Source organism: Elgaria multicarinata, chromosome 3 (assembly GCF_023053635.1).
Source record: "Elgaria multicarinata webbii isolate HBS135686 ecotype San Diego chromosome 3, rElgMul1.1.pri, whole genome shotgun sequence".
Classification (NCBI taxonomy): Eukaryota; Metazoa; Chordata; class Lepidosauria; order Squamata; family Anguidae; genus Elgaria; species Elgaria multicarinata.
In genome coordinates, this window is record NC_086173.1 from 110928223 (window position 1) to 110951861 (window position 23639).

The following is a 23639-nucleotide window of genomic DNA, read 5'->3' on the forward strand; positions in this document are numbered from 1 at the left end:
AATGCCTATCATGAGTTGAAGTGAATGGTCACTTTTCAGTGGTGGAGCAATGCCTGTTATGAGTCGAAGTGAGCGTTTTACTTCTTCTCAGAGCTGTTGGTGGCTGTCAGTGTCTTGAACTGGCAGCTACTTCCCCCTCCCCCGGGCACGTCCCCCTATTGCTGGTAAAAGACAGATATAGCCTTTTTAAAAAAATTCTTCTTGCTGTTTATTGAGCAACACTGCTGCTTTTAATTCCACCCCTCCTTTGTTTATTGATTGATTTATTCCATTTTATATGCATTACTGGCTTATCCTTGGCTCACTTCCTTATGCCCCCAGAAATGCCAGCTGCATGCCTGCCTGCCTTCCCTCCCTCCTCCCCTGCCCACCTCGCAGGGATGTTGTGTGTGGGGTATCCGATTTTCAAAAATTCGCCAAAAATCAGGGGATGATGGGATTGCTTTGAAACTTGGCATGCGTGTGTATATCCCCATGAGGTGTCATGGTGCCAAACATGAGGTTTCTAACTTGAACAGAAAAAAAGTTGTATAATTTTTTAGCTTTCAATGCAAGCCTATGGGGGGGGGGAAACGGAGCTCCGGATCCGGATCCGGAGCTCCGGGCGGAGCGGAGCGGAAGTGGGCGGAGCGGGGGCGGGGCGGAGCGGCCCGATCCGGAAAATGGCGGATCTGCAAGTGAAGCGGAGCGGGGGGTCCGTGCACACCCCTAATAAAGAGTAGTTTAAAAAGAGTCTGCAATAGCTTCATGCAGCTCCTATAGCTATATTTAAGAAACCAGGGCTTGGCTAAGTTGAAATGCTCCTTCAGAATAAAATTAAAATAATGATTATAATGTTAATAACAGCAGCAGCAACATCATTTCCATAGCACTTGCCAGTTCACATGCGTTACCTAGTTGCAACTTACGCTGGAAAGCAAGTGCAATATTGTGTCCGTTATTCCAGATGGGGGAGCATAGGCTGAGTATCTTTCCTATGACCATCAACATGACTTTCAGTGCTGCTCATATAATATTAGAATTCGGCTTCTGCTTTTTCTTGACACATCATATGAATGTCTGGACTGGATCAAGTGTGGCTATCTAAGGCTTAATTGAAGCTTGAGCTCATGACACCAAGGCCTTAGCTAGACCTAAGGTTTATCCAGGGATCATCCCAGGGTCGTCCCTGCCTGCTACCGGGATATCCTGTGCGTCATTTACATGAACAGGGATGACCCCAGGACGATCCCGGGATAAACCTTAGGTCTAGCTAAGGCCACGGGCAGACATACCTCACTTTGTTCCTAAACTACAAGCACATATTTAAAGGCCTGGTTATGAACTACAGCTGACCGAGAACAGCCACTTTTGCCAATTTGGGGTTATGTAATCTTATTGTCTTCCCCTACCTGGCTTAATAAGGAGATCCCAACCTGTTTTTCAATTAGAAAGACGTGCAGCCATCTGTACCTACCCTGTGCAATTTAGGGGCAACACAGAAAACTCAGGTGTATGGGCAATGTTACACATCAGAATAACAATTCCTGGCAAAATTCTTGGTGTTGACGTACTTTGCTTATGACCCTTTCCCCACAGATGAGATTGATAAAATGTTTTGTTAGAATTGGTCATCCTTTTCTGCCTCTCAGGTTTTCAGGATGCTTTTGATGCAGCTAAAGTTAGCTATGATTAACTTAAGTCCCAATGCTTCCAGCTAGAATGGGGCCCACAGGGGTCCATTCATTGTCATGTGAGCCGACTTCCATTCATCTATTGGGATTTCCCCTTCCTCCTGTCCCCCTGTACACCCACCCCCAGAACCACCCAAATCTGCTCTGGAACATCCCCCAATCCTCCAGAGCAGATTTGGGGGTGCATGGAGAGCTGCATTCCACCAGTGGTGTACATTCTGCTGGCAGATTTTATTTATTTATTTATATTTATTACATTTTTATACTGCCCAATAGCCGAAGCTCTCTGGGCGGTTCACAAAAAATGGACATCATTGGATACAACCCACTGCAACAATTCACCATATATGTGTGTGTGTGTGTGTGTGTGGTGAATTGTTGCAATATATATATATATATTTGTGTCAATTTGACAAGTCAAATAATAAAGAGCAAGAGAAGGGATATTTTATTATATGGACAAGGTTACTTATTACCTTAATTGTAGATTAATGTAGTGTAGTGTGATGTAGTCATCAGAGTGCTAGACTGTGGCCCTTTCTACACCTAAGGATTATCCCAGGAAAATGGAGGGATCGTCCCTGCCTGCTCCTGGGATCCCCTGTGTGTCATTTGCATGCACAGCGATGATCCTGAGATGATCCCTGGGAAAAAGCAGGTGTAGAAACAGCCTGGGACTTGGGAGACCTGGTTTCTAGTCCCCATTCAGCCATGGAAGCTCACTTGATGACTTTGGACCAGTCACTGACTATCAGCCTAACCTACCTCACAGGGTTGTTGTGAGGATAAAACAGAGAGGATGACTGTGTATGCCACCTTGGTTCTTTGCAAGAGGAAGAAAGGCGGGATATAAATGTAATAAATAAATAAAATAAAATATTCCTTTTACATATACAGTACAAATTAGAAGTGGAAGTTCAGTATTTAACATTTAATAGGAAAAGATTAGTCTCTTTGTTTTCCAAAACCAACATTCAAGTCCTCAAGGCGATCTTCTGACTAGTTGTTCATTAAACTTGATTTGTTTCTGAGCTGTTTTTACAGTCAACAGCTACTTGTGGAGTGTAGGTGGATAAATAATGAGACAGACAACAATAGCTGGGTTTAAACAGGGCCACGTATTTATTTAGTGATCTGCAAAGGGGATTGAAAACCTATCGGGCATCCAGTATGGCCTGCTTACAGGCCCCTCAGGTCGGGTGAGACATTCATGGCCCGTGGACAGGCACTGCACCAATCGTCTTCACACGGGCCTCCCCTTGTGGGGTAGGGGAGCCTTCCTTTGTCACCCCCAACTCAGACTGCCCAGTTCAGAGTGGATGAGTAGAGCTGGCCCCAAAGGTAAGTCTTATCTCCCTAGCTAGGCCGCTGGGCTCAAAGCTGGGAGCCTTGGACTTACCAGTCACCTTGAACAGCGCCCGTGAATGCTCACCAATTCGGAATCCCTCTGGATGCCTGTACCTAGCGCCAAATAAATGTGACCAAATTAAAGCAGATTAACCTATTAATACTCCCAAACTGTCTTACAGTGTGAAGTAGGCAAAAAACTCATGTACAATTCAGTATATGAATAAAAAATTCCTACTTGGCCCCGTAAAGGCAACCAGCAAGCCCACACTGCCTACAGGGAGGGAGGGAGGGAGCCGCGTCGCGAAAGAAGAGGTGGGAGAGGGTGAGCCTCCTTTTAAAGCCTCTACACCCCCTCCCCACCTCGAGGCCTGGATGTGCCTACCAAGGAAGGCACATCTCGTTCATCCCACCCACCCACCAACAAATGCTTCCCCACGCCCAGGCCAGGCCGGGCATGGCAGAATAGCCATTCTCTGATCATTTATATTGGCAGACATCTTCTTCCACCTATACCAATTCTTCTAGATGCCTTTGAAGTCTCACACATTGCTACCCAGCCAAGCAAACAGGATAGTGCATAAAGTGAAGGCTGGGCTACTTCTACTTCCCCATGCCCACTAAGAGTGAAATAAGAGCCAGTAAGTTGATCAAAAGCAATTTTCTGACCAATCAGGACAGAAAGCCGATGTAATAAATTGGTTAGATGCTGTTAAAGTCAGGCAAACAAATGGTTATAAGGATGACTTCCCAAGGCTGCAATCTTAAACAGGATCGGGAGCAAGTGCAAACATTCCGGTAACTTAAATTGCTGTGATTCCTCCGTTGAAATTCCAGTTGCAACTGCTAAACTGTAAAGGCATCCTAATTCCATTTTTATGTAGCGAGATGAAGGCCACAAAGCTATATGTGCATCTGGGGAATAACTGCACACACATAAGCAAGAGCATCGTTGACATTTGGCCGGTCCTTTCCGCAATCTAAGTGGCTGCATGAGGGACTTCAAACAGACCTCTGGCTACATAAGCAGTTCTCCTCCCGCACACATGCATATAGCTCCATTGGATGATGGCCAAACACTCGAAGGCTTTAAAGCAAAGATCAGCAATGTTAATCAAACAACAGCAAACTCCGAAAACAGTTTAAATAGCATGATTAACACCTGAGCTTCAAGGCCTAGGTGGCTTTGCTGCTGATACCATAATATCACTTGATTCCAGAGGTATCAGAGAAGCCTCAGTCAGTTTTTAATTATTCAATGGTAGGATGTTCTTCTAGACTTCCTGGAGTCTATGGCAATTTTCAAAAGTTCCAGACACGTGAGGGCATTTAGAGCTTTTGTTTTGCTGGCATGACTTGAGATAGCTGAATGCAATAGCACATATTTTTGGTTACCATATTTGTACATCAGATTTTCTCTGTTCAAAGCTCCCTGACTTAAAGGCCAGACTAAGGCTGGCACATGTAGAAAAAGAACTCCCCCAGCCCCCACCCACCCCCTTGTGGTGCCATCTGCACAAATGCATTCCAGCATAGAGGCCACTTGCTGGCATTTCTTGTTTGCGTAGCCACTCCTTAGGAGATCAATTGTTTCCTATTCTTAAAATGATAGACCCCAAGCAGTTTGCCCTGGAAGTTAGAAGCATGATTTGAAAAAGAAACCCAGGAGGATAAAATTAATTAATTAATTAATACCCACAACCTTTGCTCTGAGTTTGAACAGATTCAAATGAGAGAAACCACTTTAAATGAGTTTGGATTGCGATGAATCCGACCTGCAGATTCCTCACCTTTTCCTGAATCGTGCAGATTCTGCAGGCTTGTGGACCAGCTTTCTTTTCTTTTTTTAACTTTTGGGGGGATTTGCACAAAGGCGCAATTTCTCCAAGTGCATACATCTAAACATTCATACATCCCTACTTCTGGTAGAAGTAACATGACCATCAGTACTCCAGTAAAGTTCCAGGAGTGGAACTTGTAAATGCACAAGCAGCCGTCGCTCCATTTGTAAACTCCGGCCATTTATCTAATCTTTAGCTTGCTCTTCAGCCTCCTTTTCCTCGTCGCATTGATTTGTTCTACTGCTACTCTTAAAAATGGTGTGGCTTAGTTGTTTAGGAACCCTTGACCCACATATTTCTAGACCAGAGTAGGGTAATCTGCTGTACAAAACCTGTTCAAGTTGTAGTTGAAGTCAGTAGCTAGATATTAGCTTGGATGGATCTGATGAAAGAAGGATTGCTCCTAGAAGTTTGTGAGGTTATACATCTTACTCCTTGGATTCAATTCTTCACTAGCAAAAAAAAAATTAGCCAGAAGGAATATGAGAGTGACTATAGCTCAATGATACAGCACCTGCTTTGCATGCAAAAGATCCCAGGTTCAATCCCTGGCATCTCCAGATAGGGCTAGGGAATTAGCTCAAACGCTGGACAGCCACTGCAGTCAGTATAGATTAGATTAACTAAACTGTTTGCAGCATGGTCTAACTCAGTATAATGCAACTTCCTATATTAAATAATTCTCATCACCACGTGGTAGTTTGGAAGCTCCAAGTATTTCATTGATATCATATTTTCCATCTCCATTAGAATCAGTTTCTATTCCAATGTATTCAATTTGTAAGTTATTACCTCATCTCTGATAGCTACACAAGACATTGTTCTTTTGTTATGTTTGCTCTGAACTGCTTTATACCTAGAATTTCAATTGAAGTGCTGAAGGAAAAGCAAAGTACTCCCAATACAGAACATGATGGGATTACTTAAATCAGCACACCTATGTCCCTCTGTGAAGAGACACATCAAATAAAAAGCCACCTTGATATGCCCTTGGTTGCAGGAGCCTTCTAAGGCAGACTGTGTCATGATTTATAACAATGACTCATAACGTGGCGTTATGTTTAATATGATGTAATGCTGATGCAAAAATGCCATTCAGTGAATTTCAATGTCACAAAAGGGAAAGCAGGAAAGAGAGAGAGAGAACACAATTCAATAATTTATTTCCACTCAGAATCAAAATATTGTTCCTTGAAAAGTCTTGGCTCTTTATTATACTTTTTCTTTAAATGCGTTCTATTTTCTCTTCATATGGCCAATGAATGACAGACTTCCTGTGCTGTGCCCACAGGGGCTCATTTTAAAAGTTGAATTTGCCAAATGCCAACCCCTGACTATGGGCTCATCTACATCAAGCAGGATATTCCACTATGAAAGCAGTATGAAAGCAGTATATAAAAGGCAGGAGTCACACTACTGCTTTATAGTGGTACTGAAACGCACTGACAACTGTTGGGGCCCACTGACACTTACCATATACCGCTTTTATACCACTTTCAGAGAGCTATATCCTGTTTGGTGTAGATGTGTCATGGGCCCCAACTGTTGTTAGTGCACTTCAGTACCACTATAAAGCAGTAGTGTAGATCCTGCAGTGCACTTCAATGCCGCTATAAAGCAGCAGTGTGGCTCCTGCCTTTTATATACCACTTTCATACCGCTTCCATAGTAGAATATCCTGCTTGGTGTAGATGAGCCCTATTTGGCAGAGTTTTGCAATGGAACTGGTTCACCCCATGTTGTTCCATCGCCATAGTAACCAGAGTGCCTGTCCACAAAATAGGGCCCCACGTGGCAGTGTCCAGGAAAGGGAAGAGCATATTGAAGCCTTATTGTTCAGTAGTACGTCAAAGGGGGCATAGTGTCAAACAATCTAAAAACCTCAAAAGGGGCACACTGCTCAACAGACTCATTGTAGGTAATAATATCAAGGCCCAAAATGACGCCCCTCCCTTGACTACAGTGCTCAGGGTAATGAAATCAGGGAGCCATCCAAAGAGCCAGGCCTATTCTTTAATATGTTCTATACAGGATGATGTGTTTGGATGTTCAGCAAAGTTGTTGTTATGATTGAAGGGCAGAAGAAGGATTCTGTGCATATAGATAATTTAAATCTTGTTAGTTTGAATAATATATACTAATATTCCAGAATCACAGCATCCAGCTACTCACTGGGTATTCTAAACTTTGTTTCAGCCAGTTATTTTGTTTGTTAGTACATTACTTTTGTACCACATCTTTCCATGAGAAATGCACAACAACCCAATTCTCAATAGAAAAGAAGCCATGCATACAGTATAACAAGCAATAAGAACAATATAAAAATCAGATTCTGCCCAACTGTATTTTTCCATATAACAATAGTGCTATGGGAATAAGTTTTGCATTCATATCACCCTCCCTACTTCTCCCCTCATAGACCCTCCTCTCATTACACTTAACTAGTTACTCCATCTTTAATGGAAATCATAGATTGCTATTACATTCAAACTAGTAAAGTATGCTTTGCACTTTAGTGGAAATCACATAGTTATCACCATTTATGAAATTGCTTCTCGTGAAACTGGAGTTCTAGAGTCAGACAGATATCAAAGTTTCAAAATAGCAGTTTTAAAATGTTGATATAGAAATCAGTTTTCCGTGCATCTTAGCTCAAACACTTTGTAAAAGAATTAGGAATTTGGAGGATGTTATAGGATATAGCCTTATAAGAAATGCCTGAGTATCTTTATGCTGAAGGGTTTTAATATATATGAATTAAATTCTACATCTAAAGTGCCCCCTCACAAATGTAAAAATTTTGTGAGGATATGCTTCAAGAACAAAAATAAGCACTGTGTTCAACACATTCATTAATATTTCTGCCTGTCTGTACATCTTCAGTACTATCATCCAGTCTTGTGCTAGATGACAAAACCAATAGATTGGCAACAGTTCTACATTGGGCAGGCATGTAAAATATCTCCACATCAAAACAACTTCTATGCCTGCTGGGGAAGTGGCAGATAGCCAAAGACAGCACACACACACACTATCCTTCCTGATAATACCCCCAATAGAGTGAAAGTTTTCATGCTCAGGTTATTAGTGTTGGATGTCTACGAAGTGTCTTAAACCAATTCTATCATATTGTTTTGCATCTGTAAGATGTCTTTAGCATGGATCCTGTGAACAGTATTTCATAAGAATGGGTAGCCTTGCAACATGTTCAAAGATGACAGAGCAGCATCGTCATAAGGATACTCTTGTTACACATGACTTTGACTCTAAGGGCATGTCTACACCAGGGTAGGGAAAGGGGAGGATCTTTTGATATGCTGATCGTGAGATCCTCCCCCTGGGTTCACACGTGGTGCGTGACGTCCAGGGAGGAAGCAGGACATCGTGCCCGCCATATATATTTTTTAAGAAGAGGAGTTGGAGCACACTTGTGCTCCAGAAAAAAGGAAAAAATAATAATTAAAAAGCCCTGACCCCACTCCCCCCCACCAATGGCCCTGGATTCCCCCCCAGCCCAGCTCCTTCCCTCTGCTGACCCCCACTACTCACAGGGAGGAGGGAAGAAGCTGGGACTGCAGGAAAAATCAGACTAAAAGGGCCTGCCAATATCCCTTGGAAATGGAGGGATCATCCCTCCCTACTTCCAGGATGCCCTGTGCATCATCTAGATGCACAGGGATGATCCCAGGATGATCCCTGGGATAAGCACTAGTGTAGACATGCCCTAAATCTATTGGTGTCCACATTACCAATGTTACATTCCCTAGCTCACAGAAAAGCACCTGTGCATATGGAGCACTAAATGTGCATAATAGAATTCTCACATGGCTACTGGAACCACTATTATACAGATATTATTGAAACTGTGTCCCATTAATTCTAAAATGGTAAGCTGAAGACATGAGGGGAAAACATTCCATGCTAAAGTTCATATAGTTTGCTCTTCAAGTATATGATTCTAGCAGGGGATGTGTGCTAAAGAGGATACTATTTTATATTCTGAATGTATATGGCTGCATTTGATAATTTTTTCTTTTATATCTTCAACCCCAACTTTTGGGCTGAAAATGGTTTAGATTAGCTACTGGGACACAATGAAATATGAAATATACACTACACAAGGCCTTTGAGAATCAATTTAAATTCCAACTACATTTGCAGCTGTAGTTATGACATTGATGTGAGGAAAGAGTGGTGCAAAACAGAAGTATGTAGCTCTTCTGTCACCATGAATCTCCATCTCATCCAAAATTGAGTTTTTGCATGCCCCCAACCTGAAAGATGCATGCAATGTCAGCTTATACATAACTGGGAGAAGGGTAGGATGATGAAAACATTAAAATTCAGATGGCACCATAATGAAGGGAACAGGAAGCATAAAATACTTGCACTTCCTGGTCCCACCAGTAATGGAACAGCCAAGACATTTTTGAGTACCTCTCCATCAGTTAAATTAAGAGCTTTTCATTTATAACAGTTTTATAGCGCTTTAAAGCAGTTAAAGCGCTTTAAAGCAGTAGTGTAGATCCAGGGTAAGATTATGACTGAGCCCAGGGCCGGTGCCAGACAAGCACCGGCCCTGGTGCTTGTCTGGCACCACGGTGAGTTCTGGTGCTTGTCTGGCACCACGGTGCGCCCTAGGCAAGGCAAGCTACTTGCACCTCCCCCCCCCCCAATTGCGCAGAAGTCCAAACGTGTGCACCGAGTGGAGAGCTGGGAATGGCTCACTTCGATTTGGGACCGAGCTGTCTGGAATTCACCGGGACTTACTTCCGTGAAAAAGCAACCCGATATGCAGCCTGGCGTCCCAATCCCCTCCGCAAATTTACTCAGGGGAATAAGGCTTCCGAGTAAGGAGGCATAGGCGGATTGGGCCGCACTCGTGCCTCCCAGTGCAATGCTTTCTCGGACGCAAGTCCCGTTGAGCCACGTGTGCAGGATCAGGAAGCAGGAGAGTTTGCCTTGCGAGGAGTCCACAAGTCCCTAGCTTTCCTGGGGGAAGGGGGAGGGAGTCTCGCTTGCCCGCCTGCCTGGACATAGCGGACTGTTTGAGGAGAGAGGTGAGGCGACCCAGTGCCCTTTCCTTGGGAATAAGGCAGAGGCTGGCTTGGGCCATGGTTAAGCTCACCACGTGCTTTTTCTTCTTCTGGCGCCGGCAGCCTCCTGACTCTAGCTGCCTGGAAGGGTGGCTTCCAGGCAGCTAGAGTGGCTCTAGGAGCATGGCTTCTGGGTGGAAGTCTGAACGTGGAGCTTTTCCCCCCACCCCACCCAGCATCCCTGGCTTCGCTTTGGCTGGGCGGGCACGGGGCGCCATCTCGCCCACCCAGGCCCAACTGAATCCTCGGGCCGGCCCAGCCCAGCTCACAGCCAACAACGCACGTGAGTGCTGCGGCACCCAGCACCCCTCTTAGCTTGGCGCTCTAGGCGGCTGCCTGAGTGGCCTCTGTGGTAGCACCGGCCCTGACTGAGCCCTCTAATCACCCAATTCAGTTATATCTGCAGTGAAACTGATCGTGACATTTTGCATATATATTTCAGAAATCCAATAGAAAAAAATATTACTTTTATGCAAAGTTCAAAGTCCTGTGCACATACCCTTCAGGGCTGAAGAAAAGGAAGTACATCTTCACACAGCACTTGTGTGAAACTATGGAATTCACTACCACAAGATGTAGTGATGGCCACCAATTTGGATGGTTTTAAAAGGGGGTTGGAAAAATTCCTGGAGGAGAAGACTATCAATGGCTATTAGACCTGATCGCAATGTGCTACCTCCAATATCAGAGGCAAAAACCCAGACACACCAGTTGTTGTGGAACATGAGCAGGAAGGTACTGTTGCACATGTCCTGCTTGTGGTTCCCTGGTTGACAGTTGGTTGGCCACTGTGTGAACAGAGTGCTGGACTAGATGGACCCTTGGTCTGATACAACATGGTTCTTCTTATGTTCTTAAATCTCAAAGCTTTATTAGGTAAGACAATCCAAACTTGAAATAAGCTTCACACAACCTTTTAAGCATTCTTTTCTTGCCAAATGGGAAAGAACTCACCCAGGTATCACAAATGGATAGAACATTACATATTATGGTCTAATTACTGGCTTCAATTATGTTTAATTGATGTAACAGACATGGCCCTTCAGATTAAAGGACGATATAGACAGACTCTGATAAGTCTTCCCACTTCAAAGAGCCTAAAGTCAAGTTTCTGATCCAATGTTTGGGAGAAAGATAGCAATTATTAAAACTACCTTCAAAACCAAGCCACAAAAGAAGCTCAAAATACATTAATATTTTGGTTTTGGATCCAGCTATTGAAGAGATCATCTCTGCATACAAAGGTCAGACCAAAATATTTGGACTGCTAAAATAAAATCTGAATATTTCTATCTGTACACTTCACCAGCAAGAACTGTTCTATTGTTTCCAGAAGGGTAGCTGTGTTAAGTTTTTTGCAGCAAAACCAACAAAGAGACCTGCAGTACCTTGAGGCCTAACAAATGTATTACGGCATAAGCTTTCATGGTCTAGATTCTGCCCCATCAGAAACGTGAAGGGTTATCCTCAGTTGGCAGCTATATATGCACATGGATGCAGAGACAGAGAAATTTTAACAGGGCGGTCAGGTGAAAATGAAATGCAAAAAAAGTCTCAAACATTTCTGTTAAACGCATACAAAATATAAGAAGAACCATGGTGGATCAGACGAAAGGCTTATTTAATCCCATTTTTGGTTCCCATGGAGACCAACCTGTGGGGAGCCAACACACAGGACATGAGTGCAATAGCACCCTCCCCCTGACATTCCCCAGAAACTGGTTTTCAGAGGCATTCAGCCTCTGGTACTGGAGGAAATATATAGCCATCATGACCAGTAGCCACTGATAGCCTTATCTTCCATGACAACTCACAACAGAAGTAATTGATGAGGGCCTTTTGATGAGGGCTCATGTGTTTTGGTTTGAAGTTTTGCTTTTGGAAGTTGGGTCAGCAGGCTCTAATTCCATGTTACCACATTAGAGGTATGAGTATCTTAAGCTACTTCCATTTCTAGCCTCCTCTATTCAGTTTTGAATCCTTCTCAGATGAAGCCAGAAAAAATATATCATAATACTCTCCATGAAGGTGCAAAGAAGCCACAGATTTTCCTGACCAATATTTTAGCTTCCCAAAATGTATCAAAACTATGTTCAGAATCTGGTAAACCGCAATATCTATCATCAATATAATTGTTTACTGAAATATCTTGTAAGCTGCAACATAGCTCAGGAAGATGCTCAAAACACTGGCTCTTTGTTTGTTTTTTAAAGTCACCTGCTTCCAACTGGGTGGTTGTGTGCATTGCCTGCCCAAGACATTTTGTCCTCTAAGGTGAAGGACAAGATGCCCCCCCATTCACAGTCCATGTACAGAAGCTGACTGGACTGACAGCGGAATATTACCTCAACACTGACAATGGGATGGTGTCGTCCTTCACACCTGAGGCAGCACGCTAGTTTAAGGCCCCCGAACTGGTTGTGTGGCATACAAGACTCCATCCTCTAAAGGAAGGGAACCACCAGAGTGCTCATGTGAACAATTCGGATGCTACCACTATTGTCCACAGCCAACTGCTGTCTGAGGTGGTCACTTCACTCTATTGGTAGGGCTGGCTCTGGTCAGGTGACAAAAGTGAACTATTCTGTTTAAACTTCAACTTATCCTAAAGCTTGCAGTTCCTGAGGAATATCTCTACCAAAAAACTTTTCAGTCCTATCATGCTAAAGTGATATTTTTATTTGCTTATGGTGGGGGAAATCATTCTTGCAAGCAAATGGTATTGCAATGGCTAACAAAGTTTGAGACTTATTTAGAGAAAGGTTACCTACCAGAAACTTTTGATCTTGAGACAAAGAAATACTGAAGTGATGAATGGGAGTTTGGCTCCCATTCATTATGTATGTTGGTGACAAAAGTCTGGTAATGTTTCAGTAGAGGAATGACTAATGGGGCCATAATTTTCTGCAACAGAGCTGCCTCTCACCACCCACCCCACCCCTGAGAGGCTGAGCAATACTAGGATAGAAAGTAACCGTGTAATGAATGCATTATAGATGATGTCCTGTGTTCAAATATTACGAAAGCAGAACAGGAATCAACTGAGCAGATGACAACCACAGCATACCTGTGTTGTAAAGACCAGTTCAAGAAGCTGCCACAAGGTGGGAGCTGCCATGCAATCTAGAATTACAACACCCACCATATATTTGCCCTCCGTTAACATGTTTCCAGGCTGGTCACCCTTTAAATAGCAAGGAAAGATTGTCCTTGCTTAGAGAAAATCCATTCTTTTCAAATGAACAGTGAGGAGGTGAATGTGAATTAAAAGAAAATCATGTCATTGTGCTACACATAAAGCAGGACATTTTGAACCTTAAATCACAATGTGATTATTCTCTGTTTGCTTTCACTTCCTGATTTAATACTGTAAAATACTAATCTGGGGCAAATGTTTGACAGAACAACAGTCCCGTGATGTGCAAATGTGCATACTTATGAAATGGAAAGTATTGGGACCATGTTACATCTGTACTTTTCAGGTTAAATTGAAAGTGTTGACAATTCAAGGTGTTGGCTTTGACATTTAAAACCCAACTGCACAATCAAAAATGGCTTAGGGCCTGGCTGTCTAAGGGACCACCTGTCTCATTATGAGCCTGCCTGGTTATTTGGATCTCCAGGAGAGGCCCTCTTGAGGGTACCATTACGTGCAGAGGATGGTTGGTTGGGCCCACAGGGCTTTCTCCTGTGCCGTTCCCTTAAGAAATACAACTCCCCACCCCCACCCCGCCCTGTGCTCTCTTGGTTTTCAGAAAGGGTGTAAAGGCATAGCTCTTTATTAAGCTTTCTAAATTATGGAGTTACTTTTTTAAAAAATGTTTACTCTTTGTAACGATGATGATGATGATCATGATGATGATCATGATCATGATGATTATTGTGCTACAGCTTTATTGTTTCAAATTGTCCTGCATCACCTTGATGGCTTGTTAGCAAATAAGGTGGTACTTAAATGTGGGTGATAAAATAACGCATTACCTTCGAAGCATATGCACATACATGTTGCCCATGCAGACATGGGATGGTCACATGAAGAGGTGAGCAAAACTGCCTACCTTTCGCCCTGCCTCGTTGTTGTGCAAATTCATGAGCGTCCTTGCATTCTGCTTAATCTCCCTTGCATCCACAAACACTTTGGCGAATCCTATTCCGTATCGGATGTCTGCAGAGCAGCCTCCCCATTTCCATCCTTCGTCTTTGTGGTACTGTCCCTGTTTTTCCTTGTCACAGCCGCAGTCGCTGAGGTTGCCCTGGGTGCAGGCGGCAGTGATTGCGTGCGCTACTCCCGCAGCAATGATGGCATAGGTGAATGCTGCTTCTCTGCTACCTGAAATTAGGAGACACTGCTCAGTAAAGGAGAGATCATTCGGAAGAAAGGGAAAGGGGGGTAGGATCCTGTGCAAGTCCATGCAGTAGAAGTGCTGCAAGGTTATTATTAGACATGCTGTAAATATGCAGGCATAAGCATTTCTCGACATTTCCAAGTACCGGTGTTTTGTTGATGTGCAGGCACTCTCGAAAGAATCAATACGCATGCTATTGTAAAGGCAGCGCATTTTACAGTGTCCATAAATGTAATGTTACCAAAACAAAAGTTAATTAGTCAGTGCTTAAGGATGCAGGCAGGGCTGTTCTATCAGACTGCAACCTTTATTTCCACATTTTTGAAAACACAGTTTCAGATCAGGCCAACCCATAGCCACGGAAATCAATGTTGTGCTATGCGTAGGCAGGAAATGGTCATCATGATGGCTTAACATTGGTCATGGCGATGTCGTCCGTCCCACAAAAATCTAGAGGGAACATTGACCTTTGACCCTTCTGCCATTTGCTAGCTAATTGCTGCGAATGCCATGAAAGTCAGTGCCACAAAAGTCTCTGCCGCACAAATGTGTGCTGGGCCAGATCTAAGACAAAGTTTGAGTATGGATTATTTTTACAAAAAGTTATCCAAACTAAAGCTCAAATAATAAGGGGCATTTGTAAGATGGCCTGTTCTCTGTGCATTCTATCTGTACAGTAATAAGAGATTCCCATGGTGGTGGTGGTAGTGGTGATTATGATTATGAAGGCTCCGGCCAGGGCTGGCTAATGTCAATCAGTAACATCACAGAAGAGCATGGCATGCAGAAGTTCCTTGGGCTGCCTTTGGTTGAGCTTCTTCGGAAGAGGAGAAGAGGAAGCCGAAGGGCCTAAGACAGACAGACAAAGCAGGAACCGAGAAAAGGGAGGGCAAAGGAAATGAAGCAAAGGAGGAAAGGGCAGAGGGCGTAGAGAAAGGAAAGCTGGGAGAGAGAATGGAGAGAGCACATGGTCAGGATTTTCAGTGGTGACTCAGCCTGCAGTTCACATACTGGTTTAGAATAACTGGCCAAATCATTCAAGGCAGACCTCTCATTTATATATTTTCCCCAAATTGTGAAGCAGGTATTCGTCAGAAGGTGTGTGCAGTTGTTAGAGGAGGTCCAAGTGCCTCCCTGAAAGCATCATCTCTTGTCCAAGTTTTCCATATGCATGTATATATGTATAACTGGTTAAGTGAAATAGCCTTCTAGTCCATTGCAGGACCTTCTCCCTAATCAATACAAAACAAACAAGTTTGCATACGATCTCAATTTTTTGTTGGTTGATAGTACTAGAGTCTGTTTGTGCAAACTTTATTTCCCTGTAATACATGCATGCACACATACACACACACACACACATGGGCTAGCACAAGCTGTTGTATCACCTGAGGCAGGAAGACCCCCTGCAGCAGCAGCCTTTTCCCCCCTCTGCCTTGTTGTTGTTGATGATGATGATGTTGATGATGTTGTTTTGCTGTCACGTAAGTGCACCAACAGCATGGGCAATATCATCCATCAAGACCTCACTCTGAGGGGTCCTCAGAGTGAACCATTGTGGGCAAGGTACCTGTGGAGACTGCCTGTGCCACTGCAATGTCAGCATAGGCAGCTGCAACAAGCAGCACAGGCAATCTCCACTTCACCCATAATGCCTTGATCTGACAAAGGATCCCTCAGAGTGAGGCATTGGACCTGCTAGGCCCAGAAACCCATATTTCAGCAAATATGCACTTAATTTAGATACTACTATAAGATGACAAGTATTTTGTGATTATGAACATAATTTCCAACTCTCTCTCTCTCTCTCTCTCTCTCTCTCTCTCTCTCTCTCTCAGACTTTGTCTATTAGATCCTAAATATTTTCATTGGAAGAGAATGTTCCTAAAATATGGTGTTCTGAATTTTCCATTCTAATTGTGTAAGTTCTTCTGACATCTACGTTTTCATTGGATCCATCTATATTATATATGTCCTCAGTACTGTATACCTATATGCCATCTCCATCTGTTCCAGACAACATTTGACATGGATGAGTCATATCTGCCTTCACCATACATACATGAGCGTCTGCAGGAAGAGGCAAATGGGAGAAGGTTAGTTCACCTCTCCAGATGAGCCATAATCCCCAAATCCCCACCTTTCAGGGTTTTTAGCCAATAAATGTAGTCATAGCTACAATTGACACACCCACTGTCTGGGAAGGGGAACTTCCTGGCTCATTTTAAAGCCTTTGGGAGTGGAAGTGTCTTCCCTAATGGGAAGTGATCATTGCCTCAAAAAAATCAATTCAGAAATCCAAGAGTTTACTGTAGTTCAGACTGGACCCAAAAAGAAAGGGAAAGAGCAAAGAGAACCATTTATGATCTTTCTAACTCAGGCCTTATTAATAATTTTTCTGAGTTTGTAAACATTTTTTTTTAAAAAAAATGCCCTGACAATGCATGCCGATAAAGTTCATCTACATTACAGGAGTCAGGATGGTGGCTGAGAGGCTGTGGGATGTGCCAGCCCTGCAAAGTAGCCCAGTGTTGTCATTCTCATTTTACGGGGGTGAGTGGGTGGGTAGGGTGTTGACAACTTTGCAATGTAACCCAGCATTATTATCCATTTTCCTGATACGTTGGTTGTTTTAGGGAAATGTGGGGGGAGTGGTTGTGAAGTTGATTGTAGCGGCAGAGGAATTTATTAAAGTCTAGAGGGAGGTGTTGGGATGTATGGTTGTGTGTGAATGTAGCTTGTGCCATGCAGCTCCTCAGAAGTTAGTGTTTTCTCTATATTGTAATAGTGAGGAACTTTGTTGAGAAGGTACTTGAGTCTATTGTGTGTTGTCTGCAGAACAGAGCCTAGGAGTGAAGTGTGACTTGAGCAAGTTATCCCGCCTATCTACCCCACCAATAAATAAATAAACATGCCCTTTACATTCTTAAGACTGCTGTTTTCTGTTTGTTCATGTGTTTTCTCCCTCTTGTTCTTAGTTCCTTTATATATTTTCAAAAAGCTCGCTCTCCAAATAAGGTTTAGTTGGAGTTCATGATGCCTCTTGTGTGAAACTTGACTAGAAATCTCTTCTGCATTAGAGCTGTCAAATAACCAAGATTTTCTGCCACTCTGCATAGGCTTCTAAAAGTCATGGAACATGACTCTAAGCAACAAAGCCTGTGCAGACACACAAGGAAAATACCCAGCTGTGTTGTAGCAGCATGTGCATGCATGTGAATTACAACCACACACCAATATGCAAATCCCCCACCCCTGAAATATGCGTGTGGATACCCACATATACATTTCCCAGTCACTACAAACACACACACACCATCTTTGCGCAATTTGTGTTTTGATAAAATATTTAGAATTTTCTGGCCCATTCCTGCTACTTAACCGCAGATAAGTGTGGTTACCTCTTGATGTCTAAAAAGTACAGATACTAAACCAGTAAAAGGAAGCTGACCTTTATTTATTTTGCCATTTAGATCACCTTAGGAAAGTAGGAAGCTGCCTTGTACTGAGTCAGACCATTGATCTATCTAGCTCAGCATAGTCAACACTCTAATGTTTCAAACAGAATTTTTTCCAGCCCTACCTGGAGATTGAACCTTGGACCTTCTGCAGGCAAAGCTTTACCATTGAGCCACATGCCGCACACTTCTCTCTGGCACTCTGCTGCCAAAATTACTCACCTCTCTCATCACTCTGACTGCAAAACACGCCACCTTAAATCCCTACACTGGCTCCCTGCCCACTCCAACACAAGCGACTCATGCTTACCTTCAAAGCCTTCCATGGTCTTGCCTCCCAGCCTTATGTCTCTGCTCTTACACTTTGACACATTCTTTTCTACGATCTTTGCTCATCCAACTCCACAGCCCTAAGTAGTCCAAAGGTCTCCTGCTCCCTGAAACGATTGTGGCCTTTCCCGTTTGTTGCCCCATATGCTTGGAACTGCCTCCCAGAATAAATGTGTGATGCCTCTGATCTTACTTGTTTAAATTGTTTTTAAATTCTGTATGTTAAAGATTTTGTACTATGTTTTAATTATCTTGTATTTGTGGTTCACAATTGTCAACTGCCCAGAGAGCTTTGATTATTGGCCAGTAGAGAAATAATAATAATAATAATAATAATAATAATAATAATAATAATTCCAATCCCTCTTCAAAAGCCACCTTTTCTGTAAGGCTTTTGGCACAACCCCTTAGATGTAAAACTGAGTAAAACCAAAGTAAAACCCAGGATAAAAGCCAACAGCAGAACGCAGATCTCAAAATGCACTAACACAATTTTTTTAACTGAAGGGCTAAAAAAAACTGGGAAAAGTAGAAGTACTTCACCTGGGCCTGAAAGGACCACAACACAGGCACCAGGCGAGCCTCTCTGGTGTCACCACTGAAGAGTAATTCCACAGCTAGGTTGCCACCACTGAAAAGTCCCTCTCATTATTGACTACCTGCCTTACCTCATTAGGCAAAGTCACCTAGAGAAGGTTCCCTCCAACAATACAGTTTACATCTCCTTCTCCCCTGCCATACACACATTGCAGCATGTTGTGAATATAAATCTGACAATTTGAGATTAACACTTCATGCATCAAGCTTATGCTGAAATAAAAGTGTTCATCTTTAAGATGCCACAAGACTCTTTGTTGTTTTTGATGCAACAGACTAACACGGCTCCTACTTGGGAAATTATTGCAAACCAGTATCAGAAAGGACAAGGGGCTTCTTGGATTAAGAAATTGCATTTCCTTTGCTTCCTGCTTCTCTTGCGCAATCATAATGGGGCTGCATTACATGGGTGGAGAGGCATGACCACGTGGTCTCTAATTGAAAACTTTCTCTCCTCTTCCTGCTTATAGCCCTGAATGGGACAGCGCCCTCTAGTGTGTGATTTATAATGTAATTTCCCATGTACATGGTAGGAAATCCCGAGATAGTTCAGTAGAATAGGAATATCACAGGTTGTGGTTGCTGTTTTTAAAAAACAGAATTACCAGGGGAAGGCACGGGACACGTGTAGGAGGTTGCCGCAGTTGTCAAAAGGATCTGCAAGTGGCCTGTCACAAGCATACCTTATTTCACTCATGTGAAGGAGCCCATTGTAGAGCTGGAACAGTTATGAAAAGGGACAACCAAAATTATCCTGGGACTGGAGCAACTCCCCTGTGAGGAAAGAATACAAGGACTGGGTTTTTTTTAGTTTAGAAAAATGGTGAGTAAAGGGAAACGTGACAGAAGTATATACAATTATTCATGATGGGCGGAAAGAAGATAGAGAGCAGTTCTTCTCCCCACCCACCCCTCATAATACTTGACCCAGGGATCATTCCATAAAACTGGGTGGTAAGAGATTCACGACAGACCATATAGTTAAACTATGGAATTCACTACCACAAGAGTTGATGATGGCCACCAACATAGACACAAACTACACATTACCTTCAATACACAGCATGCCGCCCTGTCAGTGTGCGTGTGTTTTTGTTAATCAAGGTAAGCACTGGGGGACCTTATCTGGATTGAAACACTAAAGGATAAATAGGGAGCTTTAACACTTTGTCCCCTACTGTAGTTCCAAGCCAGACTGGAAGGGCCCAATCCAATTTATATGGGCCCATTCTGGATTGTGTAGTACAAATGCTCCTAGTGAAGAAACTAGGGGCTTTTTGTATGCAAACTGCAGGCACGGGTAAGGGATATTCTGATTGGGACCACAGCAGAGGGCCTATGGTTAAAGCTCTCCCCTACCCACATAGGGACTTAATTCAGATCAGTACTTTGGAGTAAGAAAAAAAGCAATGGCGTAACTGCATGCTACATATTTAAGTTTACATAGTTTGGACCTCAGATGTATTTAAAAGGGGATTTGAGAAATTCATGGAAGATAAGGTACTAGTCATGATGGCTACCTATTATTTCCAGTATCAGAGGCAACATGCTTTTGAATGTAATTTGGTGGGGATTACAAGTGAGAGGATGTTATTGACTTCATGTAGCGTTGGAGCAAAAATCCGCTTGGGCCCGCAAAGGCAGCAGATGCCCCTGCATCTGGTCTTCCCTGGTCCTGACAGATGCACAAGGTGGGTTTTCGCCCCAACGCTGGGCAAAGGACAAGGGGGGGGCACAGGTCCTTTAAGGCCATGATTGGCGCAGGGCGGGGGGAAGGAAGGAAATCACTCTTTCCAGAGGCCCCGGAAAGTGTGCATTGCTGAGTACTCGGCCGGGCCAGCTCCCAGAACAGGGCTCAGCAAGCATGTGGGGCAGGTGCCCCATAAGTTCTTCATTGCCTAACTTCATGTCCTACTTATGGGCTTCCCACAGGTTAACCACTGGGGGAACAGAATGCTGGACTAGATCGCTTTTGGTGTGATCCAGATAGGTTCTTCTTATGTTCTTTCTTAACATGAAGGACCAAACATAGTTTGGTATAATTGGGGGTAAAAGACAAACTGGGAGGTGGGGGGGGAGAGAATGTCACCACTTGAAATTAACACATTGTTTTCAAGCTCTGCCCTAGGGATGTAGGGATCCTGTTAAATGTGTTCCATCTATTCCGCAAATTGTCAGGCGTCTTTTGTTCTATCATCCACTCATTAACTTAATAGCCTTCTTTTTTCTTTTTTACAAGAATTTCATTTATTTGCAAACACACATACACTACTGCAAACACTAGTGGAAGTGTGCATTTGCAAATGAATGAAATTGCACAAATTACCCCCCCTCCAAAAAAAAAGTAAAACCGGTCTGCAACCCCATGGAATCCAAGTCACAAAATCATAGAATAGAAGAGTTTGAAGGGGTCTATAAGGCCATCAAGTCCAACCCCCTGCTCAATACAAGAATCCACTTTAAAGCATCCCAGACAGATGGCTGTCCAGCTGCCTCTTGAATGCGTCTAGTGTGGGAGAGGCCACAACCTCTCTAGGTAATTGGTTCCATTGTCATACTGCTCTAACAGTCAGGAAATTTTTTCTGATGTCCAGCCGGGAATCTGGCTTCCTGTAACTTGAGACCATTACAAGTCATTTGAATCCATTGCAGATTTCTCTGACATCCCTACTCTCATATTAGAGAAGTAAATGTTTATAGTGACTTCACTATAGACTTCCAAAGCCCTGGTATCTTCATCTGATATTTTGTGGAACACGCACATTTTTAAAATTTCTGTTTATAAGGAATAACAAACTGATCATCTTCACAGTGCAATGCAATCCTGTACACGTCTTCTCAGAAATAAACCTCACTGAGTTCAATGGGACTTACTACCAGGTAAGGGTGTATAGGATTCCAGCCTCAGGCACTTTATTCTAAGTAGAACCTTTTCCCCACAAGTGATCTATATATTAATGCCTGCCTCTTAGTGGTTCCTTACTGAAAATATCTACTTCCTTATCATATGCCACAAATAGCTAGTAGCATAATGGATTCAAGGATGACATCAACAAAATCAGTTAATAGGTACCTTCATGGCCACTTAGCTGCAGGATATGTATTAATAGAATTGTATACTATCCTTTTTAATGTTTAGTTTTTATCATTTATATCACTGCATGAAGACATAGGGATCTTGTGTTTTTGAAATTCATAAATATCTTAGTAACATTAAATTTTCCAAGGAGGTTTTTGTTTTGTTTTTTATCTTAAGCATAATTTAAGTACAATTTAAATTAAACTAAGTGAAACAGTTCTAAATGTATTTTTTTTAATTGGCATATTTCATCTCAGCAGGATGTCTCAGAGACTTTGCGGATTATGATTTAGTAGAGGGTGAAGAACTTACTACTTAAATGGGCTATGACATTGATATAGTCATAGTATCAAAGAAAAATATCAAAATGTGTTATTTGGCAAGTTCTATTTATTAGATCCTGTTCTTTCCACATCCCACCACAAAAGATAAGACTACCTTCTCCTCTAATTATGAGTCCCTGCCCTGTTAAAAAATAATAATACTGCACTCCTATTGGGTAGGGTGACCATATGAAAAGGACAGGGCTCCTAAATCTTTAACAATTGTATAGAAAAGGGAATTCCAGCAGGTGTCATTTGTATGCATGCAGCACTTGGTGAAATTCCCTCTTCATCACAACAGTTCAAGCTGCAGGAGCCCTGCTAGAGTAACCAGATACAAAAGAGGGCAGGGCTCCTGCAGCTTGAACTGTTGTGATAAAGAGGGAATTTCACCAGGTGCTGTATGCATACAAATGACACCTGCTGAAATTCCCTTTTCTGTACCACTGTTAAAGATACAGGAGCCCTGTCCTCCTTTCCATAGGGTCGCCCTACTGAGTTAGGCCTGCCTCCTCTGGCACCATCACTCCTTGGTTCTTGGGGGTGCTCACACTCCTCCCCTGAGGCAGAGTCCCCCTCTTTCCGAGTTTCTACGACCTCAGCAAGCTCCTCCATGGGATCAGACCTCTGTTGCTGTGCACACCCTGGCAGGTACTAGGCATCACCCTCTGTTTGGGCGTCTAACTCTTCGTCCTCAGAGGAGGATTCCAATGGGGGCATGACACCCTGGGATATAATGTGCTCTTGGATGTGACCATAGTTTATTGCAACCTTGTCATCCAAAATATTTGGTTCTAGAGCAAAACTGTTATATATCAGCATTGTCTCTATACAGATCTCTTCCCTCTACAAGATTTGTTATTGAACTATAGAATAATTTCAGCTATGCAGGAACTAAACTTTTGCAGACAGATGAAAATGAAGTGATGGGAGCTCTATTGGTAGTGTCAGGAACAGTTTCAAGAATGACACCTATTGATACTTTCTGAGCACACTGGCAAATGACAGAATGTATGACCAGATAGATTTTGTCCAATGAAATGATTCCGAAATCCTACAATTCACCACCAGTAATATTTGCTGTTAAATACCCAATGGCACCTATCAAACCAAACACTGAAAAGTTAAACAAATATATTTGGTTGTCAAATAGTATCAGGTGTCGGGCAGCAATTGTCCAATATAGAATAGCATTTAGATTAATTTTAGGGACAAATTCTTTGCAATCCTATTTAAACAATTAAACCAGATTAATACATGACAAGTATATTATAGTGTGATATAGTTACTGAAGAATGTTTTAAAATAAAAGCCTGCCTCACCTGGGAAAAGCCTAGCTATGTGCAGTTCTCTTCTTTACCCCTTATTTTTCTGGCCTTCTTCCTTTCATTTCATGCCTCCAGGCTTTTTCCTCCTCTAGCTTTCTTTCCCTAGCACACAGCCCTATTGCCTTCCCAGTGCCCCTGCCCCTCCTTTTCTAAAATTTTTGATTTTTGAAATGGTCGGAAGACTTATTCAATAAAGCTTCATTCATTCATACAGCCCCCAG

At 42.8% G+C, this 23639-nt stretch overlaps 1 protein-coding gene across 1 annotated transcript in view; it reads right to left on the minus strand.

Annotated features, from left to right (window-relative positions):
• Positions 1-23639, minus strand: part of WNT7A (Wnt family member 7A) — an 84367-nt gene that overhangs the window by 13736 nt on the left and 46992 nt on the right. Inside the window, exon 3 of the mRNA XM_063121255.1 lies at positions 14016-14287. Coding sequence (XP_062977325.1) covers positions 14016-14287 — 272 coding nt within the window. The remainder of the gene's footprint in view (positions 1-14015; positions 14288-23639) is intronic.